Source organism: Galeopterus variegatus, unplaced genomic scaffold (genome assembly GCF_000696425.1).
Source record: "Galeopterus variegatus unplaced genomic scaffold, G_variegatus-3.0.2 Scaffold214, whole genome shotgun sequence".
NCBI lineage: Eukaryota > Metazoa > Chordata > Mammalia > Dermoptera > Cynocephalidae > Galeopterus > Galeopterus variegatus.
Window position 1 is genome coordinate 390,306 of NW_007726325.1, and position 25,436 is coordinate 415,741.

The 25,436-nt window shown below is 34.8% G+C and overlaps 1 protein-coding gene across 2 annotated transcripts in view; it reads left to right on the forward strand.

Annotated features, from left to right (window-relative positions):
- Nucleotides 1-25,436, forward strand: part of N4BP2 (NEDD4 binding protein 2) — a 64,205-nt gene that overhangs the window by 25,005 nt on the left and 13,764 nt on the right. For both annotated transcript variants that reach the window (XM_008565933.1, XM_008565932.1), the window contains exons 8-15: nt 410-495; nt 1,033-1,078; nt 2,366-2,562; nt 5,432-5,550; nt 10,004-10,142; nt 14,812-15,000; nt 15,958-16,126; nt 24,775-24,898. In XM_008565933.1, coding sequence (XP_008564155.1) covers nt 410-495; nt 1,033-1,078; nt 2,366-2,562; nt 5,432-5,550; nt 10,004-10,142; nt 14,812-15,000; nt 15,958-16,126; nt 24,775-24,898 — 1,069 coding nt within the window. The remainder of the gene's footprint in view (nt 1-409; nt 496-1,032; nt 1,079-2,365; nt 2,563-5,431; nt 5,551-10,003; nt 10,143-14,811; nt 15,001-15,957; nt 16,127-24,774; nt 24,899-25,436) is intronic.

Below are 25,436 nucleotides of genomic sequence, written 5' to 3' on the forward strand. Positions count from 1 at the left end.
GTATTCATCCTGTGCATATGTAGAAAGTTTTCTCTTATATTGAAAGTTGTATACTCACTAGTAAAGATGAACCTTTTTTTATTCTTGGTTCCTATTCCAGATACACTTAAGGCAAGATAAATTTCTTAGAACATACTTATTGAAAAGTCTTGACTGATAGAAATTAATAAGTTAAACTAATGGAAATGAATAAGAAATTTATTGTGAAGCTTAGTATAATTGCACCAGTCAAGAAGTACGAAAACAATGGCATATAACGTAAAATTCCAAGAGATTTAGTAAATAGAAACGTAAGTTAGTAATTAATAATAGAAATTAGTTTTATGATGCATAAAGTGCTTGAATACATTTTCTGCAAATGGATAATGAGTAATGACTATATTTTCTTTTCTTTTTCCCCCCTCACAAGGGTCTCTAACAGTTGAGGATTGTGTGGTTCACATAGATTTGAATCTGGCTAAAGTGATTCATGAGAAATGGAAAGAATCCGTAATGGTTGGTAGCTTCTTTTTATAAAGAGCTCCTTTTGTATCCATTTTGTCACCTTTGCTTTTCAATAAAATCTACCATGTTATATGAAAGAGTTCTATTGAATTTTGATTTTGAGAAAGAATGAAATTTTACCAGCTAATAGATTACTTTTTTTTTTTTCCCTCTTTCCAGTATTTTAGATAATTCCAGATTGGCCCAATTATATAATTGGTGATGGAGCTCAATGTGATTGTTGATTTTTTTTTTTTTCTTTTTAAGGAAAAAAGTCGTAGTGAATTTTTTCCTCCCTAAATTAAAGACCACAATGCTGATAGATTAAATTTCAAGAACAGTTTTTTAGAAAACAGCATAAGAGCTCTATAAGTGGAAAAATATATAGATGTAGGCATACTTTATGATTTTCTCAATCTGGATTTATTGTTTTACTTAGATTTAGTAAGAAAGATTTACAGTTATTCAAGGAGAAAATGATTTCTAGAGAAAAATAATATAACTTTGTCCTTTGCCAATGCCAATCCCCTGCTCTGCATTTGTGTTTAGGAGCGCCAAAGACAAGAAGAGGTATCCAGTGGCAAGTTTTTGCAAGGTAAAGTACATATTTTTACTTCTAATGTTCTTGTCTTAATGTTAAAACTTGGTGTGGGTTTGTGAATTTTAACTAATTCTAAATATATTTAAACAGAAAATATGCTACCTGTAAAGTTTGATTTGCAAATAAAAGTTCTTTAAGAATACTTAACATTTAATATTGATATAAAGTAAAACATAAAAGAGAAAAAAAGCCCCTATCATATATATTTAACTTTCATGAGTGCTGTGGACCTCTACTACATATAGTAAAAGTGTTTTCTGTTAAGGTTTTGCTCTGCCTGAAAGAAATCTGTTTTGGTTTGAGAGAAATAAAGTGTTCATGTGTTTGATCAAGAGTGTTGTTGAAATGTTACCTGGTTATTTAAAATCTTTATTGATATTAATATTAGATAATAAAAATCAACCTTTTTTTAGGTTCATCCTTCTAGCTTAAAAAATATTTCATTGCACATAACCTCTCTTAGCACTGTCTTCAGTAATTACTGCAGGGTGGCAGGCCTGTTAATAAGCGTCTTCCTCTTGTGCATGGGTTCCTTTAGGTGCCTCTTTAGTCCAGTCTGCACTGGGAGCAAGACATGGAGCTCCACTTTGAAGATTCTTAGGATCTGCTTTAGTTCAGACCTGTGTTCATGTTGTAGCTTCAAGAGCTAAGCTGTTTGAGGGATAGAGCTTGTCAAAGGATATCATGCTTGTATGAATGCCAGTATCTGCTGTTTTTTCACTCCCCAGGAAAGCAAAGGAATATATCAGCATATCCTTTAGAGATGCTGAAGTGTTACACATTAAATTCGGTTATTGCAAACTTCTTAGAATGTTCAGTTCCTTATTTTGAATATAATTTGCTCAGTCTGTTGTGCGCCTCCAGTTTGTTATAGGTTTGCCAAAATATTGATCCTCTCAGTCCTTAGAGTGGCTGGACAGAGCTGACTAGAGCTGTTCTAGTTGCTCACTTACAGCTGGCTGTAACTTCCTCTGTTTACAAGTGTCATCGTTTTTTGTGTGTTGATGTGATTTGCAAAGAGTGGGAAGCATTGAGTTGGTTTACAATTATGCCCAGATTATTACTCACTTGGAATATTCCTATATTTACATATATCTTTCTTGCTTACAATTATGTGAAGTTGTATTTTGAACTTTCAGAGTAGTGTTATATTTACAAACCGAAAAGTAAAAAGCCATATTTCCTTGGACTCTCCACAATAGATAGATTTAGCAGAATGAATAGTGTTTAATTTGTACATTTATTGTTGAGGGTATGACACTATTTATACTGCTGTTGTAGATTCTTCCCTGGTTGGACATATTGGTGTTGACAATCCCGAGCAAAAATCATCTCAGAGAACTGGCAGAAGATTAGTGAAGACTTTAGCAGCACCTGATATGCTACCCTTATTGGATCATTGGAATACTCAAACTAAAAAAGTATCACTCAGAGAAATAATGTCAGAAGAAATTGCCTTACAGGAAAAACATGATTTGGTATGAGTTAGTATAAATATTAAGCCGTTATCTCTGGCTCTAGTTGTGTGTGTTTATTTTGTGATTTTTATTTGATTCTGTATTTCGTAGACTGGAATACATCTTTAACCTGCTTGCAGTTAATGTTAAAATTTAAAAATGTTTTAAGTATAATTTGAAGCTAGAGGTTTTTGCTTCTGGGAAATTAGTTGATACTCTGTTACAATAAACCATCTATGTTAAATTTGTGTTGTTTTAGCTTTAATTTTGCAGGTGTTTGAGCTGTATCTTTCTTAGCTTTTAACATTTACCTCTTTTTTTTTATCTCTAGAAAACATATAAGAAATCTTTCATTTAAACATACTTTTATGTATAAATTAATAAGAAATGTCTGTCTTGCTATTAACAATGTGTTCATCTTTGGAACAGAAGTTTTTATAGAAAAATCTTAGAAACTTATGAATTTGAATTAAAAAAATTATTCTTCCTTTTCTATCTAACTTTTCAGTTAAGCAAGTTCAAACAGAAACTTCATTTTACTTTGAACTTTTATTTATTTTTGTCTCCTTATTTCAACATACCTAACTGTATGAAGCCACAAGTGAAGTTAGTTTCTTTTTCATTTCTTCTTCTTAGCCTTTTTTGGAATTCTGACAATTAGTATTAAAGAATTTCAAAGTCAAAAGGGAAAAGACCCATATAGGTTATTTAGTCCAAATCTCAAGGAAAAAAAAATCCCGAGATGGTGATCTTAAAACATTTTTATACTCTTTCTTACTCATTTGACTACTCATAGAATTGGGGCATAGGAAGAATGGTGGGATTTCTCTACTTTCATATTTATTTTTCCTAGTTATCTTGTTAATTAAATTGGAAATATGCTACCATTCCCATCTTTGCCTCCTAACATAATCCAAGGAACAATCTCTTCAGAATCTTATGATTTTAATGTTTCAAATATCCTCTTCAATTTATGTAAATAATTTGGAGAAATGGATTTTCTTAAGAAAATAAGAAAAGCTTAACACAATGATGTGATACTTTTTGTCGAAATGCCATTTTCCACTACTGAAACTTATCTTCATGGTTCTGTCTTTTAATCTCTCAGTATAATAGTGAACAAATGAGCATCTTTTGACTTCACAACTTAATGCATTTTTTTTTTGCATCAGTGATTTTTGCTTATCTTTTTATGGGTTGGGTAATAGAGACTACACGACTTTAGTCTGAGGGATACCCCCCACCCCCAAATAAGAGCCTCAGTAAGAGAATTTCTGGTTTCTGTTTCTGTTTTGGCATCCAGCAAAAACAGGGATCCAAACCCTTGACCTTGGTGTTCTCAGCATCACACTCTAACTAAGTGAGCTAACTGACCAGTTAGTTTAGTAAGGGAATTTATTGATGCTTTCTCCTTACGCTTTGTCCCCAAAGGAAAAATACACTTTGTATATTTTTTAAAGCAAAGAATGTAAAATCAACTTTATGCATAGTATATGAATAGAATAATTAATAGTAAGATGTTGAAGGTCATGAGATTTCATTGATGAGACCTCAGAATTTATAGTTTAGACCTGATAAATTGCTACAGCAAATCTGATTATTGATTTTTTTTTAGTAAGTTCATATTATAATGCATAAATACAAATATTTTTAATTCTTGAGGGTGGCTTGTTTCCATCACTCTAGTGATATGTTCAGCTTTATCAGTCCTCTTTTTCATGTCATATTGTCACCAATCATGGTTCCTTTTTTATTGCTGTTTGATGTTATAAATGGCCTAAATATGGTTAGGCTTCAAAACAATTCTAGGATTGTCTTGAATTATTATAATTTTTAAATTTGGGAATTTTCAGAGTCACTTTATTGCTTTTGAAATTTTATAGGAAGTGATTTTTCAGACATCGGGAGCTTTATAGTAAACAAAAATTGTTTAGTTACATCACAGTGTTGACAAAGTGTCATAGTTACAAGTCACTTTAAGAAGGTTTACCATAATCTAGATTAGAGTTAAAATAGCTTATTTCAGGAAAGTTCTTTTGGTCTGGCAATTTGAACAGATCCAAATATGAATTGTGAAAAATAGCAATAATAGTTCTTATATAGTTATTTTGCAGTAAATATGTTTGTGAAAAATTTAAAAATAATTGTGAATTCTAAGATTTTCTGTCAACCTGAATTTTCAACTTATTTGTACATTGTAGTTTCTGCCCATTGAGGAGAATATGTTTTTGAGGACGTTGTTCACAGCATCACACAGTGTCCCTTTTATGAGGACCGATGGGAGAAATTTCTCTCAGGTCTCAGTACCAGAAAAAGCTGTACTTCTCCTGAGCAACTGGTTTGTTTTTATTTTATGGACACTGAGAATCTTTGTTTCCCCCTTTGCTTTGGCCACTAAGAGGCTCAGAACTAAATTTGTGGTCCACCTTTAGCAATTATACAGGATTTTGTGGCATGCATTTATATACTAATTTTACTTGCTAGCTTTATCCTGTATTCTTACCTTTATTTTCTCTATTCTCTGACTTCATTTATTTATATCCTGTTTATATATACTGTATATATCTTCATCCTTTTTATATAATATGATTGAATGTATTGAATGTATATATGAGTATATGTTTATGTACACATGCATATACATATGTATGCGTGTGATTGTGTGTGTATGTGTGTATTTACAAGCAACCTCAAATACTTCGCAAAAAATGGGATATAAATAAATAGTGCAAGAGTACTTATATTACTAATTTTAGCCTTTAATAAGTGAAGAAAGTCTGTGATTGCTTTTAAATTATTAGTCTTTTTGCAACAAAATAACCATGCTTTTGGTTAGTGTTCTAGTATTATAAATTCCATCTTAAGGTTGATTTTTGTGTTTTTGTTTTAGAAAAGGGAGACACTTATGTTTGAAAAAGATTGTGCCACTAAACTAAAGGAGAAACAACTCTTTAAGATATTTCCAGCTATTAACCAAAATTTCCTGGCAGACATTTTCAAGGACCACAAGTGAGTGCCGAAGGATTGTCTGTAGTTTCTACTCTGATGTCACTAGAAATATGTGCCACATATTTTAATCTGTTATGTTTATTTTTCTGATAACAAAAACAATATAGCCATATTATAAACAATTCAAATGCAATGTACATAATGTAGAAAGTGAACAGTTTCTGGCAATTAACATATATTTCTCCTTAATTTTTTCTTGTGTGTGTGTGTGTGTGTGTGTACACACATATGCTAATGTATGTGTGTGCCTTTATCTTTTGTGCGTGTATGTTCATATGTATTACACCAAAAATTTTGTATGTTATGTACTGTTTTGTAGTTTTGCTGGTATTTTTCCTGTCCATATTTTGTGGTTTCCTCTTTTCTTTCTCAAGTCTGCAGTGTTCCATAGTAGGAAAGTACCATAATTTATTTCAACATGCCTTATTTGTGGACTTTTTGACTGTGAAAAATATTTGAAACCATGTTGCAGTGAGCATCCTTGAAAATACATCTTTGTGTATATGGGTCAATGCTGTTGTTCCTAAGAGTAGAATTGCTAGTTCAGAGTGTGTGCATTTAAAATTATAGCTACTGTCAAATTTCCTTTAATAAGGATAAGGGCTGCATGTATCAGTTATATGCACTGACAGTGTAACCACCCCGGATATTAGTAATTTAAAAAATTTTTGCCAATCTGATGGGAAAAAGTGATACTATTGTTTAAATTTTTATTTATCTGATTATTAGTAAGATTGAGTTTTTGCATTTATTTTTTCTATTAATACTAATTACTTGCTTTTTGCTTGTTTTTCTTTTTTCTTTTTTTCCCTATTTCTTTCTAGACTTGTGGGAGCTCTCTAAATAGTAATCTTTTGTCTGTTAAGATAGATTACAATTATTTTTCCTGCTATGATACTTAAGTCTTAATGTGGTATAGTCTATTTGGTCATATGCATGTTTTAATTTGTATGTTTTATCAGAAAATATTTTCTTTTATTGTTTCAGAGTTTAATGTCTTATTTAGGAAGTCTGTTTTAGCCTAATATTATAAAAATATTTTCTTCAGTATTTTTAATAGTTAAACATTTTTTATCTACCTAGCATTTTTATATGTATGGTATGAGGTAGAGATTTATAAATGAGGTAGAGATTTAACTTCTTAACTGTTTTTCCAAATAATTTAACAAGATGAATGGATCATTTTTACCTATTGATATGAAATATAACCAGTAATTACTATATTCCCAAATACACGTTTTCTGGATTCCATTGAGCTATTTATTAGGTCTTGGGTTGCCACCATATTGTTTTAATTGTTGTAGTGTTATAGTGAGTTTTGATGTTTGGTACATTAAGAAATGCTTCTGGTTTGAATAATTTATACTTTTGATAATATATTTTTCTTAAATTCGTATTTTAGCAAGAGTTTGTTTTAAAAAGAGGTCTTTTCAGAACCTTTCAAGAATCTAATATAGATTTTGATCTTAGTTTATTAATATACAGCATTTTATATCAATCATTAATGATAGATTTCTAGCATAAAACCTACTTTATTTTCAGATTTTTGTTTTTTTTTCCCTTTAAAGCAGTGTAGGAATTGATTTACTAATTCATCACGATTTTTGAAACAGTAATCAAATGAGATTGGTCTGTGATTTTTCTGTTCCTGGGCTGTTTTTGTCAGATTTTGGTTTCAGGGTTTTATATGATATCAGGCTTAATAAAATAAACTGGCAAGGTTGCCATTTTTCTCTCTGCTATAGATAGTTTAAATAACTTAGTACCTTGAAGGTTCTGGGCTTATACCTTTTCAGGGAGAGAGTCTTTAGAATCTTTATCTTTTCAAGGTTATTGTGCTATTCAGATGTTTTCTTTCTTTTTTTTTTTTTTTTTTTTTTTTTCCTTTTTTTGTCTTTTTTTTTTTTTTACTGACTGGTAACGGGATCGCAACCCTTGGTGTCGGGCCCGTACCGGGGACCGGCAACGGGATCGCAACCCTAGGTGTTGCATCTGCACCACGCTCAGCCAGTGAGCGGGAACCGGTCTCCACATGGAATCCGAACCCTCGGCGGGAGCGCCGCTGCGCTCCCAAGCGGTGCACTCTCCAGTGCGCCACCGGGCCGGCCCAAGATGTTTTCTTTCTTTCATGAGTCATTTCTGGAAGTTTTGTCTTCCAGAAAGTCAGCATTTATACCTTCATTTTCAAGTTCATTATTATTAAGTTGTATATAATATTCTTTTATAATTAAAAATATTATTTTCATTATTTTTTTTTTGGTGGCTGAAGTGGGGATCCAAACCTGTGACCTTGGTATTATAAAATAGTGCTCTAACCAACTGAGCTAACTGGCTGACCCCCAAAACACTATTTTATATTCGATTATATCCCTTTTTCCTTTCCTAATGTTGCATATTTTGTGTTTTCTCTGTTTTTGCTCCTTATCAGATTGGTCCTTTTAAAGAAGAAGCCCTTGGTTTATTGGTCAAAGTCTATTGTTTCATGTTTTCTAATAATTTATTTTTGCTGATTTCTTTCTCCTAAAATTTGTCAGTATACAAGTGTTTTCAACTCTTTGGTTAATTCATTTCCCTTCAGTCTTTAATAACAAATACATTGAAGGTATGAATTTTTCTCTGTATATTGTTTTCATTTTAGTAGGTGATGTCTTCATTTTCATTCTTTTCTAATAAGCTAATTTCAGTTTGGTTTCCTATTTACCCAGAAGTTTTTAATATTCTAAATGGTTTGATGGCATTAGTGGTGATGATAGCAGAAGGTTATTTATTTTGTTTTGTTGTATTGGGGCATAAGAATGTGGCCTGGAAGAGTTCTGTTTTTTGGAATTTGAGATTTTCTTTGTAGCTTAATACATGATCAGTTTATTTTTTATTTTTATTTTTATAAAGGATGACCAGTAAGGGGATCTTAACCCTTGACTTGGTGTTGTCATCACCATGCTCACCCAGTGAACTAACTGGCCGTCCCTATATGGGATCCTAACCCATGTTTTTGGTATTATCAGCACTACACTCTGCTGAGTGAGCCACAGGCCGGCCCTTCAATCAAACTTTTAATGGTATTATTTTAGCCCATAATTTCCTAATTTATTTTTGCTACCTAATCTGTTTTCTTAGGATTATGTATTAAAATCCCCCAAGGACTGGGGTCAAAGGGAGTGGTGTTGGCATATGGCATCTCTCTTCTATGGGAGCCTGGGGCAAGAAGGCCTGAGAGGAACCAGGCTAGAGTTGTGGTTTCCCATAAGGGAAAGGAAGGGGCAAGGTGAGGAGCTGGGTGAGTCCTTTTTGGGGATGGCCAAAGTGATGGATCAGTCAGGCCCCTCAGGATAGGTAGTTGATTGACTCTTTTGTCTGGATGATTCTCTCAGCTAACAGTAGCTTCAGCTTCATCTTGGTAAGAAGGGTAGATAGGCTCAGTTATTGCATTATGTGCTCAAGGTGTAATCTTCTAGGGCTGTAACCCTCAAACAACGCCAGTGGTGGAGATTGACTTTCAGTCCTGGGAGTGGGCGGATGATATTAAGGGCTAGAAGGGATTTGGATAATGACTGGGAGCTTTCAGCCCCTAGAAATCTGTGTATTGAGCATATCTGAGGCAGCAAGATGAGAGGGCTAAAGTAGAATTGGTAGTTCTAAATGGTTTCCCTTCAAGGGTTGTCTTTAATAAATTGAAGAACAGCAAAATATCACACCATTTTGGATAACTGGTTATCATGTTTCAAAAAGATTCCTAGATGGTCGGCTCTTCATTATCTGGCCAATGGAAAAGATGAGAGGTATAAACACTCTGAAATAATGAGCAGTATAAAATCATTTACAATTTTCTTTGGAATGAGTGTCTTTAGATATTGGAATATGAGTGTATCAGATGTTTGTCCATTTGTAGAATCTCATAGTACAGATGATATAGTATCACCATGAAACATGCCTGAATAATGTAGGGATGATAGGGAGGATAGTGTTTTCCTTTCTTATTTCCGTACCCTGCTTAGAATTTCTTTGACTAGAACTCCATGATATAAGTAAAAGTGGAATTTGACACGACAAAAATGTCAGCTTTAGTGGTCTGTTGTCTGTGTTTGATGTTTGAAGGAAACTGAAACCATTTGTGAATCTAACAAAGGACTTAAGGAATATAGCTGATAAAATGAAAGAAAGATTTGTTGTGGATAATCTGCCTGGAATAAAGTTTAATTATCAATATGTCACCTTTTGGTATTCATCTTTAAAAATTAGTTTTTGAGAGCCTATTACTTGACAGTTTTCTTCTGATCATTCTTGACTCCTTGGGATAGATACACAATGCACATTTAATTTCAATGTTGAAAACTTAAAAGTAAGCCAGTTTTTTATATTCTTATAAATATTGTTTGAAGATTGCTTATATTGTCTCCACGTAACTTTTATTTTCATTATATTAACGTTGTATTTGTACTTAAACTTTCTACAGCTATTCTTTAGAACATACAGTGCAGTTTCTAAACTGTGTTCTTGAAGGAGACCCTGTAAAAACAGTTGTAGCGCAAGAGTTTGTTCACCAAAATGAGAATGTCACTTCTCATACTGCCCAGAAGTCTAAAGACAAAAAGGTATGGAATTACTTATTTTTTACTATAATTGTAGTAGTTGTATATAAAAACATAATTGGTTCATTGAGTATAATAATTTAATGATTATTTCTCACCATTTTGACTAGATTGGAAATTTGACCACCAATGGCAAATTTGGTTTAGAGTATCTGTGCACTCAAAATAATGAATTTATTTCTGATTGTTTTTTTTTTCAATGTCCCTGTGCATGACAAGTACTTGAATTTCTTCAACTTCCATGTACACAGTAGAGTCTACACAATAGATTCTAGGCTTAATTGAATAACAGTGGGTTTGTGATGTGATGGGTCCTAGAATATAAATATGTAAGCAGAAGTATTTTGAGAGAGTGCCAAACTTTTTTCCAAAGCAGCTGCACCATTTTATATTCCCACCAGAAATGAATGAGGGTTACAATTTCTCCATATCCTCACTGACATTTGTCTTCTTTTATTGATTGATTGATTGATTGATGGCTGGCAGGTACGGGGATCAAATCCTGGACTTTGGTGTTATCAGCACCATGCTCTAACTAACTAAGCTAACCAGCCAGCCCTGTTGTCTTTTCGATTATGGCCATCTTAGCAGGTATGAAGTTGTTTTAAGGATATCCAGGATTTGTTCTAATGAGGTGGAGTAAACATGGAAACGTCATGAAGGAAGAAGTTTATTATACTCACAGATTCCTAGAAACAGGAGGTATGGCTTGCTACCCAAGGCCACACAGGGAGCTACCATGGTAGATCAGGAGGCAGAGGGAGTAGGAGGGAAATGTGGGCAGGAGTCTTTATTTAGGTTTCTGTGTGAAGGAATGGGCAAGGCAGGATAAGCAGGTTTATGATTGGCTGATTTGAAGAATTTCAGTGGGCTCTGGGGCATAGGGGCTGCTCATAGTTGTCTGATACCTGGCCGTTGGGTGAATAGGGCAGGGGAATAGTGGCCTGGACTATGAGAGCCCTGTTAAGGAGGTGGTTGAAGGTATGGACTCTGGATTGGTTGGTTTGCAAATGAAAGGTATGCTTGCAGGTAGTTGCTATCTCTAGGAATTAGCTAAACCTAGTGGGCAAGAGTGGGTGTGTGGAGGCAGTCTCTGCAGGATTGGCAAGGCCCCATAATGTCAAAGCATAAGAATACAGAAAATGAAAGACATGTTTAATACAGAAGTGGTATCTTCCTGTGGTTTTGATTTGCATTTCCTTGATGACTATTGATGTTGAGCATCTTTTCATGTACTTACTTATTGGCCATTTGAATATCTTCTTTGGAGAAATGTCTGTTCATATCCTTTTGAATGTTTTTAAATTGAAGTTATTTGTCTTTTTATTGTTGAGTTCTGAGTGTCCTTTATATATTCTAGATAGAGGTCCCTTATCTGATATATGATTTTCAAAAATTTCCTCCCATTCTGAGGGCTATCTTTTTACTTTCTTGACGGTATCCTTTCTTTCCTTTTTTTTTTTTTTTTTTTTTTTTTTTTTTTTTTTTTTTTTTTTTTTTTTTTTTTTTTTTTTTTTTTTTTTTTTTTTTTTTTTTTTTTTTTTTTTTTTTTTTTTTTTTTTTTTTTTTTTTTTTTTTTTTTTTTTTTTTTTTTTTGGGTGGTGGCTGGCTGGTACAGGGATTGAATGCTGGACCTTGGTGTTATCAGTATCACTCTTTACCCACATGAGCTAATCATCCACCATCTTTTGTGTGTGTGTGCGCATGGTATCCTTTGGGACACAAAAATTTTAAATTTTGATGATGTGTAATTTATCCGTTTTTCAATTGTTGCATTGTACTTTTGGTGTTATATTTAAGAAACCATTGCCTAATCCAAGGTTACGAAGATTCATGCCTATGTTGTCTTCTAACAGTTTTAGCTCTTAACATTAATTGATCCATTTTGAGTGAATTTTTGTATATGTTGTGAGATAGGGGTCCCTGTTCATTCCTTTGCATGTGGATATACAGTTGTCCTGGTAACATTTGTTGCAAAGACTGTTCTTTCCCCATAGAATTTTCTTGGTACTCTTATTGAAAATGAATTGACCATAAGTGTAAAGGGTGTATTGCTGTGCTCTTAATTTGATTCCATTGATCTGTGTGTCTATCTTTACTTTAGTACCACACTGTCCTGAGTACTGTAGCTTTGTAGTAAGTTTTGGAATTGGGAAGTGTAAGTCTTCCAACTATGTTCTACTTTTTTCAAGATTGTTTTGGCTTTTCTAGGCCCCTTGCATTTCCATGTGAATTGTAGGATCAGCTTGTCAATTTCTGCAAAGAAGCCAGCTGGAATTTTGATGGGGCTTGTATTGAATCTGTAGATCAATTTGGGGAAAGTTGCCATCTTAACAATATTAAGTCTTCCAGTCCATGAACATGGGGTGTCTTGCAATTTACTTAGGTCTTTAATTTCTTTCCATGGTGTGCTATGGTTTTTGGAGTGTAAGTTTTTTTTTTTTTTCCTTTTTGTCTTTTTCGTGTCCGGCAACGGATTGCAACCCTCAGTGTCGCGCCCGTACCGGACTGGGACTGGCAACGGGATCGCAACCCTTGGTGTTGCGGCCGCACCTCGCTCAGCCAGTGAGCGGGAACCGGTCTGTATGTGGGATCCGAACCCTTGGCGGGAGTGCCACCGCGCTCCCAAGTGGCGCACTGTAGCAGTGCGCCACTGGGCCGGCCCTGGAGTGTAAGTTTTGTGTGTCTTTTGTTTAATTTATTTCTAAATGTTTTATTCTTTTTGATGCTATGGTAAGTGGAATTGTTTAATTTTGCTTTTGGATTGTTCATAGAAAATGCATAGAAACACAATTCATTTTACATATTAATCTTGTATCAGCATTTGGCTTTTTTTTTTTCTTTTTAATAGAACTGTATTCTGCTGTTCTTATTAATAAGATCACTTGCGGATAAATTGTATGGTCCCTTTTTTCTTTGAATGTATCACCATAAGTTAGTTGAGTTATAGGATTTAGATAATTTTGGGTATTCATATGATGTTAGTGCTACCACTGATTGTTCATCTGGAAAACATGGTATCATGGACAGATAGATGAAATCTATTGTAAGATACAGACAGTCTACAAGATTATCATGAGACTTTCTGGGCCAAATTATCAAGGAAGATTACTTCTTCTCTCTCCTGATAATTTGCAAGGTACTGTGGGTCATTATGGTGATAGGGGAAGTGATGGGGAGAAAAGGTGTGCTTGCTCAAAGTGGGAGATGATTGGAAAATGTTGCAATTAGAAAAGGAGTTTTTGTTAGTTATGTAAACCTTGGCCAAAATGTAAATGTTAAGTTATTCTGGAGATTATTTTTATTTTATTTATTTATTTTTAAATTAATATTATTTTTTACATTCTATGATGTTGTTGCAGGGTAGTTGGGAGGGAGGCAGAGAGGGGGAAGGGGAAGGGGATGGAAGAAGGAAGGAGGAGGGATGAGGTTGAGGCCTGTGGTACCCCCCTCATTCCCACAGGGGAGACCAGGGGGCTTCCAGCAGTGGCTTGGTCATTGCTGGGCTGGGTGCAGATGTCAGAGGGGTGTGGCAAAAGCCTTCGCCCCCTACCACCTCAGCTTGGGAACCTGGGGCCCTTCTTGCTGTGGCTTGGTGGTCGTCTCTAGGCTGGTTGCATATGTCGAGGGGGCATGACCAAGGCCCTCAGCCCCCCACTGCCCCGGCTTGGTTGTTGCCGGGCTGGTTGCATGTGTTGGGGGGCATGGCTGAGGCCCCTGGCCCTCCCCCCTCCTGGGCTACCAAGGGACTTCTGGTCCTTCTAGGTGTTATAGGTGTTCTTTGGTAAAGTGAGACCTTTACTACTTAATATCAAACTTTGTCTCTGGTTATGGGTACTTTGTCTTTTTCTTTCAGTTCTGTGTTGGATTATATGCTGTTCCCACCACTTAAACTCTATGCTGGAACTAATTTGCTGTCCTTTGCTTACTTCCAAAATGGGGGAACTTCCTGTGGGGACCGGCACTTGAGCTCTGTGGTTGAGCTTAGTTGCTGCTTTGCTGCTGATTCCCTAGGGAAGGATTTTTGCTCCCCTCAGGTTTAAATGGTTGACTTTATAGGTACTTTGGCTCTCATGAGATCTGGTGCACCTGGGTTGTGTGGAAACTCTGGTCTGGGCCTGAGTCTTTTCATAAAACTATATTCCATGCAATTCTGTATTCCTGATCATTCTCCTCTGAGTGGTCCTAATGTCTGGAGATTACTTTTAGGCTTGCTCACAAAATGTAGGCAGATGTCACAAAACTGATAAAACTTTAAGATTTGTGAGGAGAATAGTTTGTCTCTTTGTTATCCCAGGATTCTAGGGGTCCACAGTTACTAAAGTGGGTATCCTAATGCCAGTAACATTTTGGTTTATTTGTTTTCAAGACACTAACATTTAAATTTCTTTTTTTTTTTTGTTTTTCATCTTTAAAAACTTTGTTTTGATAATTTTAGAGAACTCCTTAACATCTCCTGAGATAAAAGTGGTTAAAGAAGGGGTAACCTTAATGGCATAAAAAACTTAATGATAGCTGATAAGCACCTGACTTACCAGGTGGACCCTGGAGAGAATCTGTTGTTTGTTTTCTAAGAAAGATGAATAATGGAGCCCAGTTTTCCTGTGCATTTTCTGAAGGTAAGGCATGTTTCTTACCTTCTTTGTATACCTTATTGTGTAACATCTTACAGGCAAAGAAATCAAAAGAGACTGAAGATACACTAAGTGAACAGTCTTTCCAGGATTTTGAGTACCCAGAGTATGATGACTACAGGGCAGAGGCTTTTCTGCACCAACAGAAGAGGATAGAATGCTACAGCAAGGCAAAAGAAGCTTATCGGATGGGGAAAAAAAATGTCGCCACCTTTTATGCCCAGCAGGTAAAGTGGAAAACTTCTTATACCTTTTTTCTTTGTCAATTATGATATTTAAATAATCTTGAAGCAGATAATACCCATATTGTGACTAGATTAGGTTATTATGGGGAATGTAGAGATTATGTAAGTGACATAAATAAGGTATCTTAATATATAACAAATGTATGGTTCTGAGAATTTCATCTTCTTTGAAATGCTCTGTTTTTGTGGTTGTTTTTACATTTGTGGCTTACATGAGTTAGTTTATTCTGACAGTACAAATTTTCTATTAGGTTAGATTCTGTCATTCAGTACTACTTCTGATACAAGTTTTCTGGAGGAAAGGCAGCGGAATATTAATATTGGTCATCTCGGGAGGAATGTAGGGATTTAAATGGTTACATGTTTTTACATATTTGAATTTTTAGTAACGTACCACTTTTATAGTCAGAAAAAGAAATTGATATTAATATTTTTGAGGGAAGTAAAATTTCTGCCTGGCATGGTATTATATGAAGCTCACTTGATTTACTTTTTATTTTTTGTGGTTCCATATGGCTTACTTTTGCATGATTGAGCAGTGAAAGGTATCAGATTGGTACAGCCCCATGAGTCCGAACAGCAGACTTTGGGGAATGGCTTCAGGGGTAATACAAGATGTTGAGAGGGAATGCCAACATAAGATAATAAACCAGTGTGTTCTTCCCTGAAATGGATACTGTTTAATTAAATTTCCCTTTTCTATGATTTTTGGTTCAGAAAATATGTTAGAAACAGTGATTCAGTAGTTTAAGAACTACATTATTTACAGAAATTCACAATTTTGATGCTTTCTTGTATATTAGTCCATTGTATTATTTAAGATTTTAGATTTATTTTTCCCTTTTTTGTTTTGTCTTTTATTTGGGACACTATTGGTTTCCTCATTGCCTAAGTAGCAAATATCGAAAGTGTTTGTTGGTGCTCTGTTTACAATTAAAGGGTAGTCTTCATGAGCAGAAGATGAAAGAAGCCAATCACCTCGCTGCGGTGGAGATCTTTGAGAAAGTCAATGCCTCTCTGTTGCCACAGAATGTTTTAGACCTCCATGGACTACATGTGGATGAAGCTATAGAACATTTGATGACAGTTTTGCAGCAGAAAACTGAAGGTAGGACTGTGGTAGTGACAAATTTTCTTAGAATATATGTCTTTGCTTATATTGGTATAACTGCAAATTCAGGAGAATCTGAATATGCAGGCTGAGGATTTCTGTGCCACATTTGTAGATATGTGTATTAGTCTTTCTTCTAGAGACACTTCTTGGGAGAGAATTTTCATTGTTATTACCATTAACATTTTTTTCTTTTTTATTTCCCTCTTTCAGTTACAGTTGACCCTTGAACAACACGGGTTTGAACTGCATGGGTCCACTTATATGTGGATTTTTTTTTTCCAGTAAATAAACAGTATTGTAAACGTAATTTTTCTTCCTTACGGTTTTCTTAATAACATTTTCTTTTCTCTAGCTTACTGTATTGTAAGAATATAGTATATAATAGATACACCATACAAGATATGTGTTAATTGACTGTTTATGTTATTGGTAAGGTTTCTGGTTAGCAGTAGGCTATTAATAGTTAAGTTTTTGGAGAGTCAAAAGTTATACTAGGATTTTCGACTGAGTGGGGGGTCAGCACTCCTTATCACCACGTTGTTCAAGGGTCAACTGTATTTATATTCCTTTGTTGTATTTATTTATTTATTTTTTTTCCTTTTTGTCTGTTTTACTGACCGGTAACGGGATCGCAACCCTCGGTGTCGCGCCCGTACCGGGGACCGGCAACGGGATTGCAACCCTCGGTGTTGTGTCCGCACCGCGCTCAGCCAGTGAGCGGGAACTGGTCTCTACATGGGATCCGAACCCTCGGCAGGAGCGCCGCCGCACTCCCAAGCGGTGCACTCTCCGGTGCGCCACCGGCTGGCTCTTTTGTTGTATTTATTAAAGGGAAAGTTTATGTAATTGAGAATCCTCTATGACTTATAAATGAGAACTTTCAGGAGTATTATCTTTGTTTGATAGACATTTATTAAGATTAACATGTGTTTAATGGATATCAGTTGTTCAATAGATGTTAAGTAGAATACAGAAGTAAATAAAAAGGTGATAGGATTTTGTTCAATATTATGTGCTTCATATGCATGGAAGTATCTTGTTGATTTAGCATATTGTTCCTTTTCATCATCATTTGGAGCACTTATTAGAAAAATTCAATTTGATCTGTTTTAGTTATCTCAGACTCTAATATTAGAAGTCATCTTCTTTTGTCTCTACTAGAGTACTTTTGAATTCTCAGCTTGGCTTTCTCTTTATCTTCCCCATTATTGTAGAGATGCTAGAGCCCATGCCTTAGCTATTACCTTGTGGCTCCATAGCCCTGCCCTGTTCTGTCATTGATAGCTGTATTGTTCTGGTTAATCGATTTATATACATTTTAGAAAGATTTACACTATATACAGGTTTACCAATTCAATATATGTCACTTATAGTTAATTAAATAGTTGATTAGATAAGATTGATATATAAGGTTGAAAATTTATCTGTTTATTGTGAAATATTGCAACCATACTGAAAAGACTACAGAGTAATATAACAAATACCTATCTATATACCAGTGAATTCAAGCAATAGGTGATAACATTTTACCATATATATTTCTCATATTTTTTACTCTTCCCTTTATATTCCTCCCAATCCTTTTTTTCTTTCTTCCCTCCATTTTTAATGGAAATCAACATCCTGTAGTTTGATCTACATCCCGCCCATTTTTTATACCTTTACTGTGTGTGCATGCATCCATATTCAATTTATAGTATTCCTTTTGTGAGTTTTAAGAAACGAACATACATAGTGTCTTATCATCAGCCAAGCCACTTATTTTATTTTCAGTCAATATAGTTTTCAAGAGCTACTCATTTTGACGGATCTACTCACATGATGTATTGTAACTGCTGTATAGTATTCTGTGAATGCAACATAATGTATTTATTATTATAATTGATCAGTATGTGTACTCTCATTACTATCTTTTTCCCTAAATTTTAGTATTAAATAAATTTAAAACCTATAGAAAAGTTGTAAGAATTGTACAATGAACACCCGTATATCCTTTATCCAGATCACTTGTTAACAATTTGGCCACATTTGCTTAATCTCTTTAAAATTGCTTTTTGCTGATCATTTGAAAATAAGTTGTAGACATTCTGGTGCTTTACTTCTAAATACCTCAGCATGTATATCTCTTAAAACAAGTTAATTCTCCTCCATAACCATAATGCCATTATCACTTTCAAGACATTTAACATTGACGCAGTAATGTTGTCTAATATATAGGTCATATTCAGATTTCTCCACTTGTGTGGGTAATGTCTTGTATAGCTGTACCTTTTTTTCCCCTTCAATCCAGGATCCAGTCAAGCATCACATGTTCAGTTGATTGTCCTACATCTGTGTAGTTTCCTGTAATGTAGAGTAGTTCACCTGCCTATTTTTTGTTTTCCATGTTGTTGACATTTTTGAAGACTCTAAGCCAGTTATTTGGTAGATTGTCGTACAATTTTGTCTGATTGTTTCCTCATGATTAGATTCAGGCTAAAAAATTTTTTTGGTAAAAATACCACATAAGTGACGTTGAGGTGTTCTTGGTGAATACATCAAGGGACATACGTGGTCAGTTTGCCCTTTTATTGATAATGTTAAGTTTAATTTCATAGCTATGGTAGGACTCAATCAGATTTCTCTATGTAAATATACCTTTTCATCCTTTGTGATTAATTAGTAATCTTTGGTGATTAATTAGTAATCATGAGTAATTAGCACTGTGATAAGAAAATACAGGTTGCCATGTTGCATTTAGGATAAATTCCAAAATTCCTACATAATATGTTCCTTGCCTGCCTCTCCAGTTTCATCTTGTGTTTTGTTCCTTCTCCTTTTCTGGCAATTTTTTTTTTTTTTTGCAGCTGGTTGGTTTGCGGATCCGAACTTGTGACCTTGATATTATAAGGCTACACTCTAACCAACTGAGCTAACTGGCCAGCCTTTTCTGTATGTTTAACTACATTGTCATTCTTGATCTTCACACTAGTTAGGCTCCCTATAAGTAGCTTCTCATAGCACTCCTACTTACTGTAGTGTTTATAAAAAGCTTATTGTGTGTAAGGAGTTCAGATCCCTATATTGGCCAGCTGCCAAAAAATCCAAAAAAACTTATTGTGTAATTGATTATTAAATGTCTTTTGGCCAGGAATTGAGCTGGTGATGATTATTGCTCTTCACTGAACACTCAAAAAGACTTGTGGGGTTGGCCTGCGGCTCACTCGGGAGAGTGTGATGCTGATAACACCAAGGCCACGGGTTCGGATCCCATATAGGGATGGCTGGTTAGCTCACTGGGAGAGTGTGGTGCTGACAACACCAAGTCAAGGGTTAAGATCCCCTTGCTGGTCATCTTTTAAAAAAAAAAAAACAAAACTTGTGAATAAATGACTGAATAAAGGGTAAGTATTCCTTTTATTTTTTCTGACACATAAAATTGTACATATTTAAGGTATACAGTGTGATGATTTGATATATATATACACGGTGAAATGATTACCACAACCAAGTTAGTTAGCACATCCATCAACTTGTATAGTTTTTGTTTGTGGTGAGGACACAAAATGTATTCTCTAGCAAATTTCAAGAATATAATACAGTATTATTAGCTATAGTCATCATGCTGTATGTTAGATCCCCAGAACTTTTTATAACTGGGAGTTTGTACCCTTTGACCAACATCTCCCCATTTTCCCCACCCCTGGCCTATGGAAACTACCATTCTATTCTGTTTCTATGAGTTTGACATTTTTAGATACCATATATAAGTAAGATCACACAGTATTTGTCTTTCTCTGTGTGGCTTATTTCACTTAGCATAATGCCCTCCAGTTTCATCCATGTTGCCACAAAAGGCAGGATTTCCTTCTTTTGTATTCTTAAATAGTATTTGTGTGTGCTGTGTGTGTGTGTGTATACAGTTGTCCATTGGTATCTGTGGGGGATTGGTTCCAGACCACTCATGGATGCCAAAGTCCTTGGGTGCTCAAGTCACTGATATAAAATCGTGTAGTATTTGTATATAACTTATGCACAAATCACCTCTAGATTACTTATAATACCTAATACAATATAAATGCTATGTAAATAGTTGTTATATTGTATTGTTTAAAGAATAATGATGAGGAAAAAAAGTCTGTAAATGTTTGGCATGTATGCAATTTTTTCCCCCACTTTGTGTCTACAATTAAAAATAAAAAGTGTACAATCTGCAGTTGGTTGAATTCATGGATGTGGCACCTACGCATATGGAGGTACAATGTATCTGTGGGTTCCACATCTGCGATTCAACCAACTGTAGTTTGAAAATATTTGGAAAAATAAAAAATAACAGTACAACAAGAAGTAGTACAAAATTTAAAAAGTACACTGTAACAACTATTTACATAGCACTTACATTGTATTAGGTATTATAAGTAATCTAGAAATGATGTAAACTTTACAGGAGGATGTGCATAGGCTATATACAGATACTACATCATTTTAAATCAGGGACTTGAGTATCTGTGGGAGGTCCTGAAACCAATCCCCTGCAGTTACAGAGGGATGACTTTTCTTTATCCATTCATCTGTTGATAGACACTTAGATTGTTTCTATGTCTTGGCTATTCTGAATAATGCTGCATTGAACATGGGTGTGCAGATATCTTTCTGAGATACTGATTTTGTTTCCTTGGATATATACCTAGAAATGGGATTGCTGGATCAACGGTAGTCCTGTTTTTAATTTTTTGAGAAACCTCTAAATTGCTTTCTCTCATCTTGTAGATGAGGAAACTGACTACTTAAAAAGTTTAATAAAATGGAAAATAATAAGTGTTGGTAAGGATGTGGAGAAATTGGAGCCTTCAGATATTGCTGGTGGACATGTTAAAAGCTGCTGTGGAAAAAGTTCAGGAGTACCTTGAAAGGTTAAACATACAGTTAGCATATAACCCAGCAGTTCTCCTAGATATGTACCTAAGAGTTGAAACCACAGTTTGTCTTCACAAAAATTTGTACGTGAATGTTCTTAAAAGCCAAAGAGTGGAAATGACCCAAATGTTCATCAACTGATGAATGAATAAACAAAATGTGGTAGATCCATAGAATGGAATTTTATTCATCCATAAAGAGGCATGCTGATACATGCTACAGTTATAGATGAACCTTGTAAACATTATGCTATGTGAAAGGAGCCAGATAAAAAAGGCCATATGTTGTATTATTTCATTTTTATGTAATGTCCTGAATAGGTAAATCCTATTAGAGGCAGAAAGTAGATTAGTGGTTGCTAGGGCTGGAAGGGGGGCCATACATGGGGGAGTGACTGCTAACAGGCACAGAAAGCCTTTGTGAGATGATAGAATGTTCTGGAATTAGTGGTGTTGATTTTACAGTGTTGTGAATATACTAAAAACCACTGAGTTATATATCTCAAAATGGTGTGTTTTATGTTATGTAAATTTTAACTCAGTAAAAAAATTGGAAGAAAAAAGAAGAGTTAAATAACTTGCCAAAGGTGACACTTGGTCAGACCTAAGATGGAAAGAATAAAGCAGTGAAAAAGTCACACAGTCCCTGTCTTTATGGAGTTTACTCTTCCTGGAAGCCCAGACCCATCTAGTGCATGCTGCCACTTGTGGTGGCTTGTAGTTACTGTCAGTCACCACCAGATGGTAGTATTGTTGAATAAAAATGTGAGTGGAAAATGGGTGGTTCTGCCCTCCATTATTTTTTGTCATGATAACGTGAAAGGATTGTAAAATTGGGGATGAGTAAAAAAAATAGAGACATCTCAATCTTATATACCTTCTTATTGGCATACACACCACAACCTATGAAGTATTTTTGTCCCCATATCAAACAGAAGCAGATTAAATAGTTGGAACTTACTATTACTTTATGGGATTTACAGGGGACGGAGGAACATGTTAAACAACACCATGGGGATACAATCAGCAAAATCCAGACTGTAAAAATCTAGGATAAATGATCCAAATTTTTTCTGTATAAATTGTGAAGAAAAACACAAGGGGATGGAAAAATTAGGTTAAAATTTTGGATTAAAAATTACTTAAAAAACATATCAGCCAAATGCAATGTGTGGCTTTGTTTCAATCCTGAGTCAAGCAAATCACTGTAAAAACATTTTTTTTGAGGTAATTGGGGGAAATTTTTAGAAATTGATGATATTAAGGAAGTATTGTTAATTTTGTAATATGTGATGGTGATATTGTGGTTATGTTTTTTAAAGGAGTCTTTATCAGAAGAAGATATAACAACTACAGTCTTTTGAAGTTGTTACAACAAGCAAACGGAAAGGACATTCTTGGGTGGGAATGGGGAGAGGGAGGAGGGAGGGGGGTTTCGGTGATGGGCCATAATAACCAACTACATTGTATATTGACAAAATAAAAATTAAAGAAAAATAAAATAAAATAAAGGAGTCTTTATCTTGTTGAGATACATACTGGAATATTTGCAGTTAAAATAATAAGAAATCTGGAATGTGCTTAGAAATTGGGTTAAACAGTTCTTCCAAAGGTGATAAACAGTAGGAACAGACTAATTTGAGACACTAAACGTATGTTAATTCATGCAAGAAAGATCCTTTCAACTCCTACTTTATTTGAGGCATGTGAGTCACTTGGGAAACACTTTCAGAGCAATGGTTGAACTATTGAGAGGTGATGTGGCCTAAACCACTGACCTAATTGATAAGAAGAGCACAGCAGTACTGAAGGAGTGATGAGAGTGAATTATGCTTAGTTGAGAGATTGTCATTTTTCTTTTAAGTAAACTTTTATTTGTGACATGACATACACAGAGAACAGTGCACAAATTATAAGTGTATAGTGCAAAAACTTTTTACAAAGTGAATACCCTAGTGTAACTAGCACTCAGTGAGAGCTGAATTTTGGACATTTTGCTTAAAGTGATGGATATGGGTTGCAGATGGTCCCTCACTTATGATGGTTCGACTTAACAATTTTTTCTTTATGATGGTGTAAAAGCCATGTGTATTCATTATGCTTCTTGATTTATAATGGGGTCATATCCAGATAAACCTGTGTAAGTTGAAAATATTGTAAGTCGAAAACACACTTAGGGTATTTTCAACTTAAGTTGGGTTTATTGGGATGTAACGTGTAACCATATTGTAAATTGAGGAGCATCTGTAGATTTGAAATGGAGATCTTAAACAAAAATAAGGAATTAAAAATGCAAGAGCAACATATCCTTTTAAAATTCCAGGCTAAATATTGCCCTGGAGATATGAAACTTGAAAAACCATTTGTTTGTTGTTCTGTTGGAGTATTAGGGAAACGTAATGAGCAAAATATGCAGTACTTATATAATGCACGTATGTATTTTATGCTAAAGATCAAAACTTTGGATATTTATGAATGAGGAATGAATACAAGGGTACTTTTAAAAGTTTGTTGATGGGCCAGCCCCGTGGCGCGCTTGGGAGAGTGTAGCGCTGGGAGCGCAGTGAGGCTCCCGCAGCGGGTTCAGATCCTATGTAGGAATGGCGGGTGCGCTCAGCCAGCGTGGTGTGGGCGACACCACACCAAGGGTTGCGATCCCCTTACAGGTCACGAGAAAGACAAAAATAAAAATAAAAAATAAAAGTTTATTGAAAATGGAATCAAAAGATAATACAAATCTTTCCATGTACATTTTGAAGACTCCTTGTATTTCTTAAATTCATTAAAATTTTTTTTTTCCCCAAAAGATGACCAGTAAGGGGATCTTAACCCTTGACTTGGTGTTGTCAGCACCACGCTCACCCAGTGAGCTAACTGGCCATCCCTTTATGGGATCCGAACCCGTGGCCTTGGCGTTATCAGAACCACACTCACTCGAGTGAGCCACGGGCCGGCCCCTTAAATTCATTAATTTAACTCTTATTATTAATAGTTTTTTTTTAAATTTTATTGAGGCTGTTATTAGTTTTCAGGATTTATATACTTGATTTTCACAAGGTACAACCCAAAGTAAGAACTGCAGTCTTTCAAGAGGTTCAGGCTCATTTGATATTTTAAGAATTATCTATCAGGAAGAATTTTTGAAGTTAAGGATTATCTTTTTACAGTAGGACTGCAGTCCATGCTAGAATTAGTTGATTCTCCAATAGCTATTCCTGGGGGATAGTCTATAAGGTAGTTGCTGTTATTATCCTGTTTTTCTCATGAGGAAACAGGCAAGGAGAGGCTAAGTAACTTGTCTATGGTCACGTAGTCATTGAGTGGCAGAGCTCTGATTCAGACCAAAGCTGGCTGGCTTCTGAGTATTTAAATAATGAGGTTGTTGTGACGATCCTTAGTTAATAAACATGTTATTTAAAGTGGTTCCTGACTCGATGTGTAAAGTAATTCTTAGGTATCATTAATATTATCACCATCAATACCATTTTTTCAGAGAGAACATCTGGTAGTGCACGGAAATCTTCCTCCCCACAGGGGAAGAAGTGTTTTTAGGTGGATAAATTGCTATGATGCTATGTATGTTTTAAAAAATGTATTTTAAGACATTAATTTGGGAGCTTTTTGAGGTAATAAATCTCTAAATCCCCATGAAAACAACTTTATATGTGTTTGAGTAGTTAAATGTTTGTTTTCTATTGAGAGTGTGAGAAAAATGAATTTTAACTGTTTGAATTCCTGTTGTAATAGAATTTAAGCAGAGTGGCGGTAAGCCCTATCTTTCTGTGATTACGGGGAGAGGAAACCACAGCCAGGGAGGAGTTGCTCGCATCAAACCAGCTGTTATTAAATACCTCACAAGCCATAGCTTCAGGTGAGTATAGACTTCTGTTGTCAATAATGGCAGTTGCCCATTTATAGCTAGGTAAACACTTATAATATACTTAGAAGTATTTGTTAAAATAGTTAACTAAACTTAATCACCTGATTTCAGCCACAAGTTCATGCTTAAATTATGATAGAGCTTTCCCTACTGGATTTATGTTGTCTGATAAACCAGAAGTAAAAGAAAAGTGTTTTTGTCAATAATCATCTGATAAAACTTTCTATCATAAATCTAAGACTCTAAAACAAAGCAAGTATTTGTGGGTTTTTTTGGTAATGTATTATCCAAGATAATTAGATTACACATATAATAGTTTAAAATTTGCTGTTTAGTTATTATTTTGAAGGGAAATATATATTTGTGTATTTTGGATGGAATTGGGGGATATCTGCAGAAATATAGTTATAATTTAGATGTGTTTAAGCCTTAGCAGAAATACTGAAGTTAATATAAATTTATGTCTTCGTAAGTTAAATACAATTAGTGATCTTGGCTGACAAATGTGATATATCTTTTTCATTAAGTG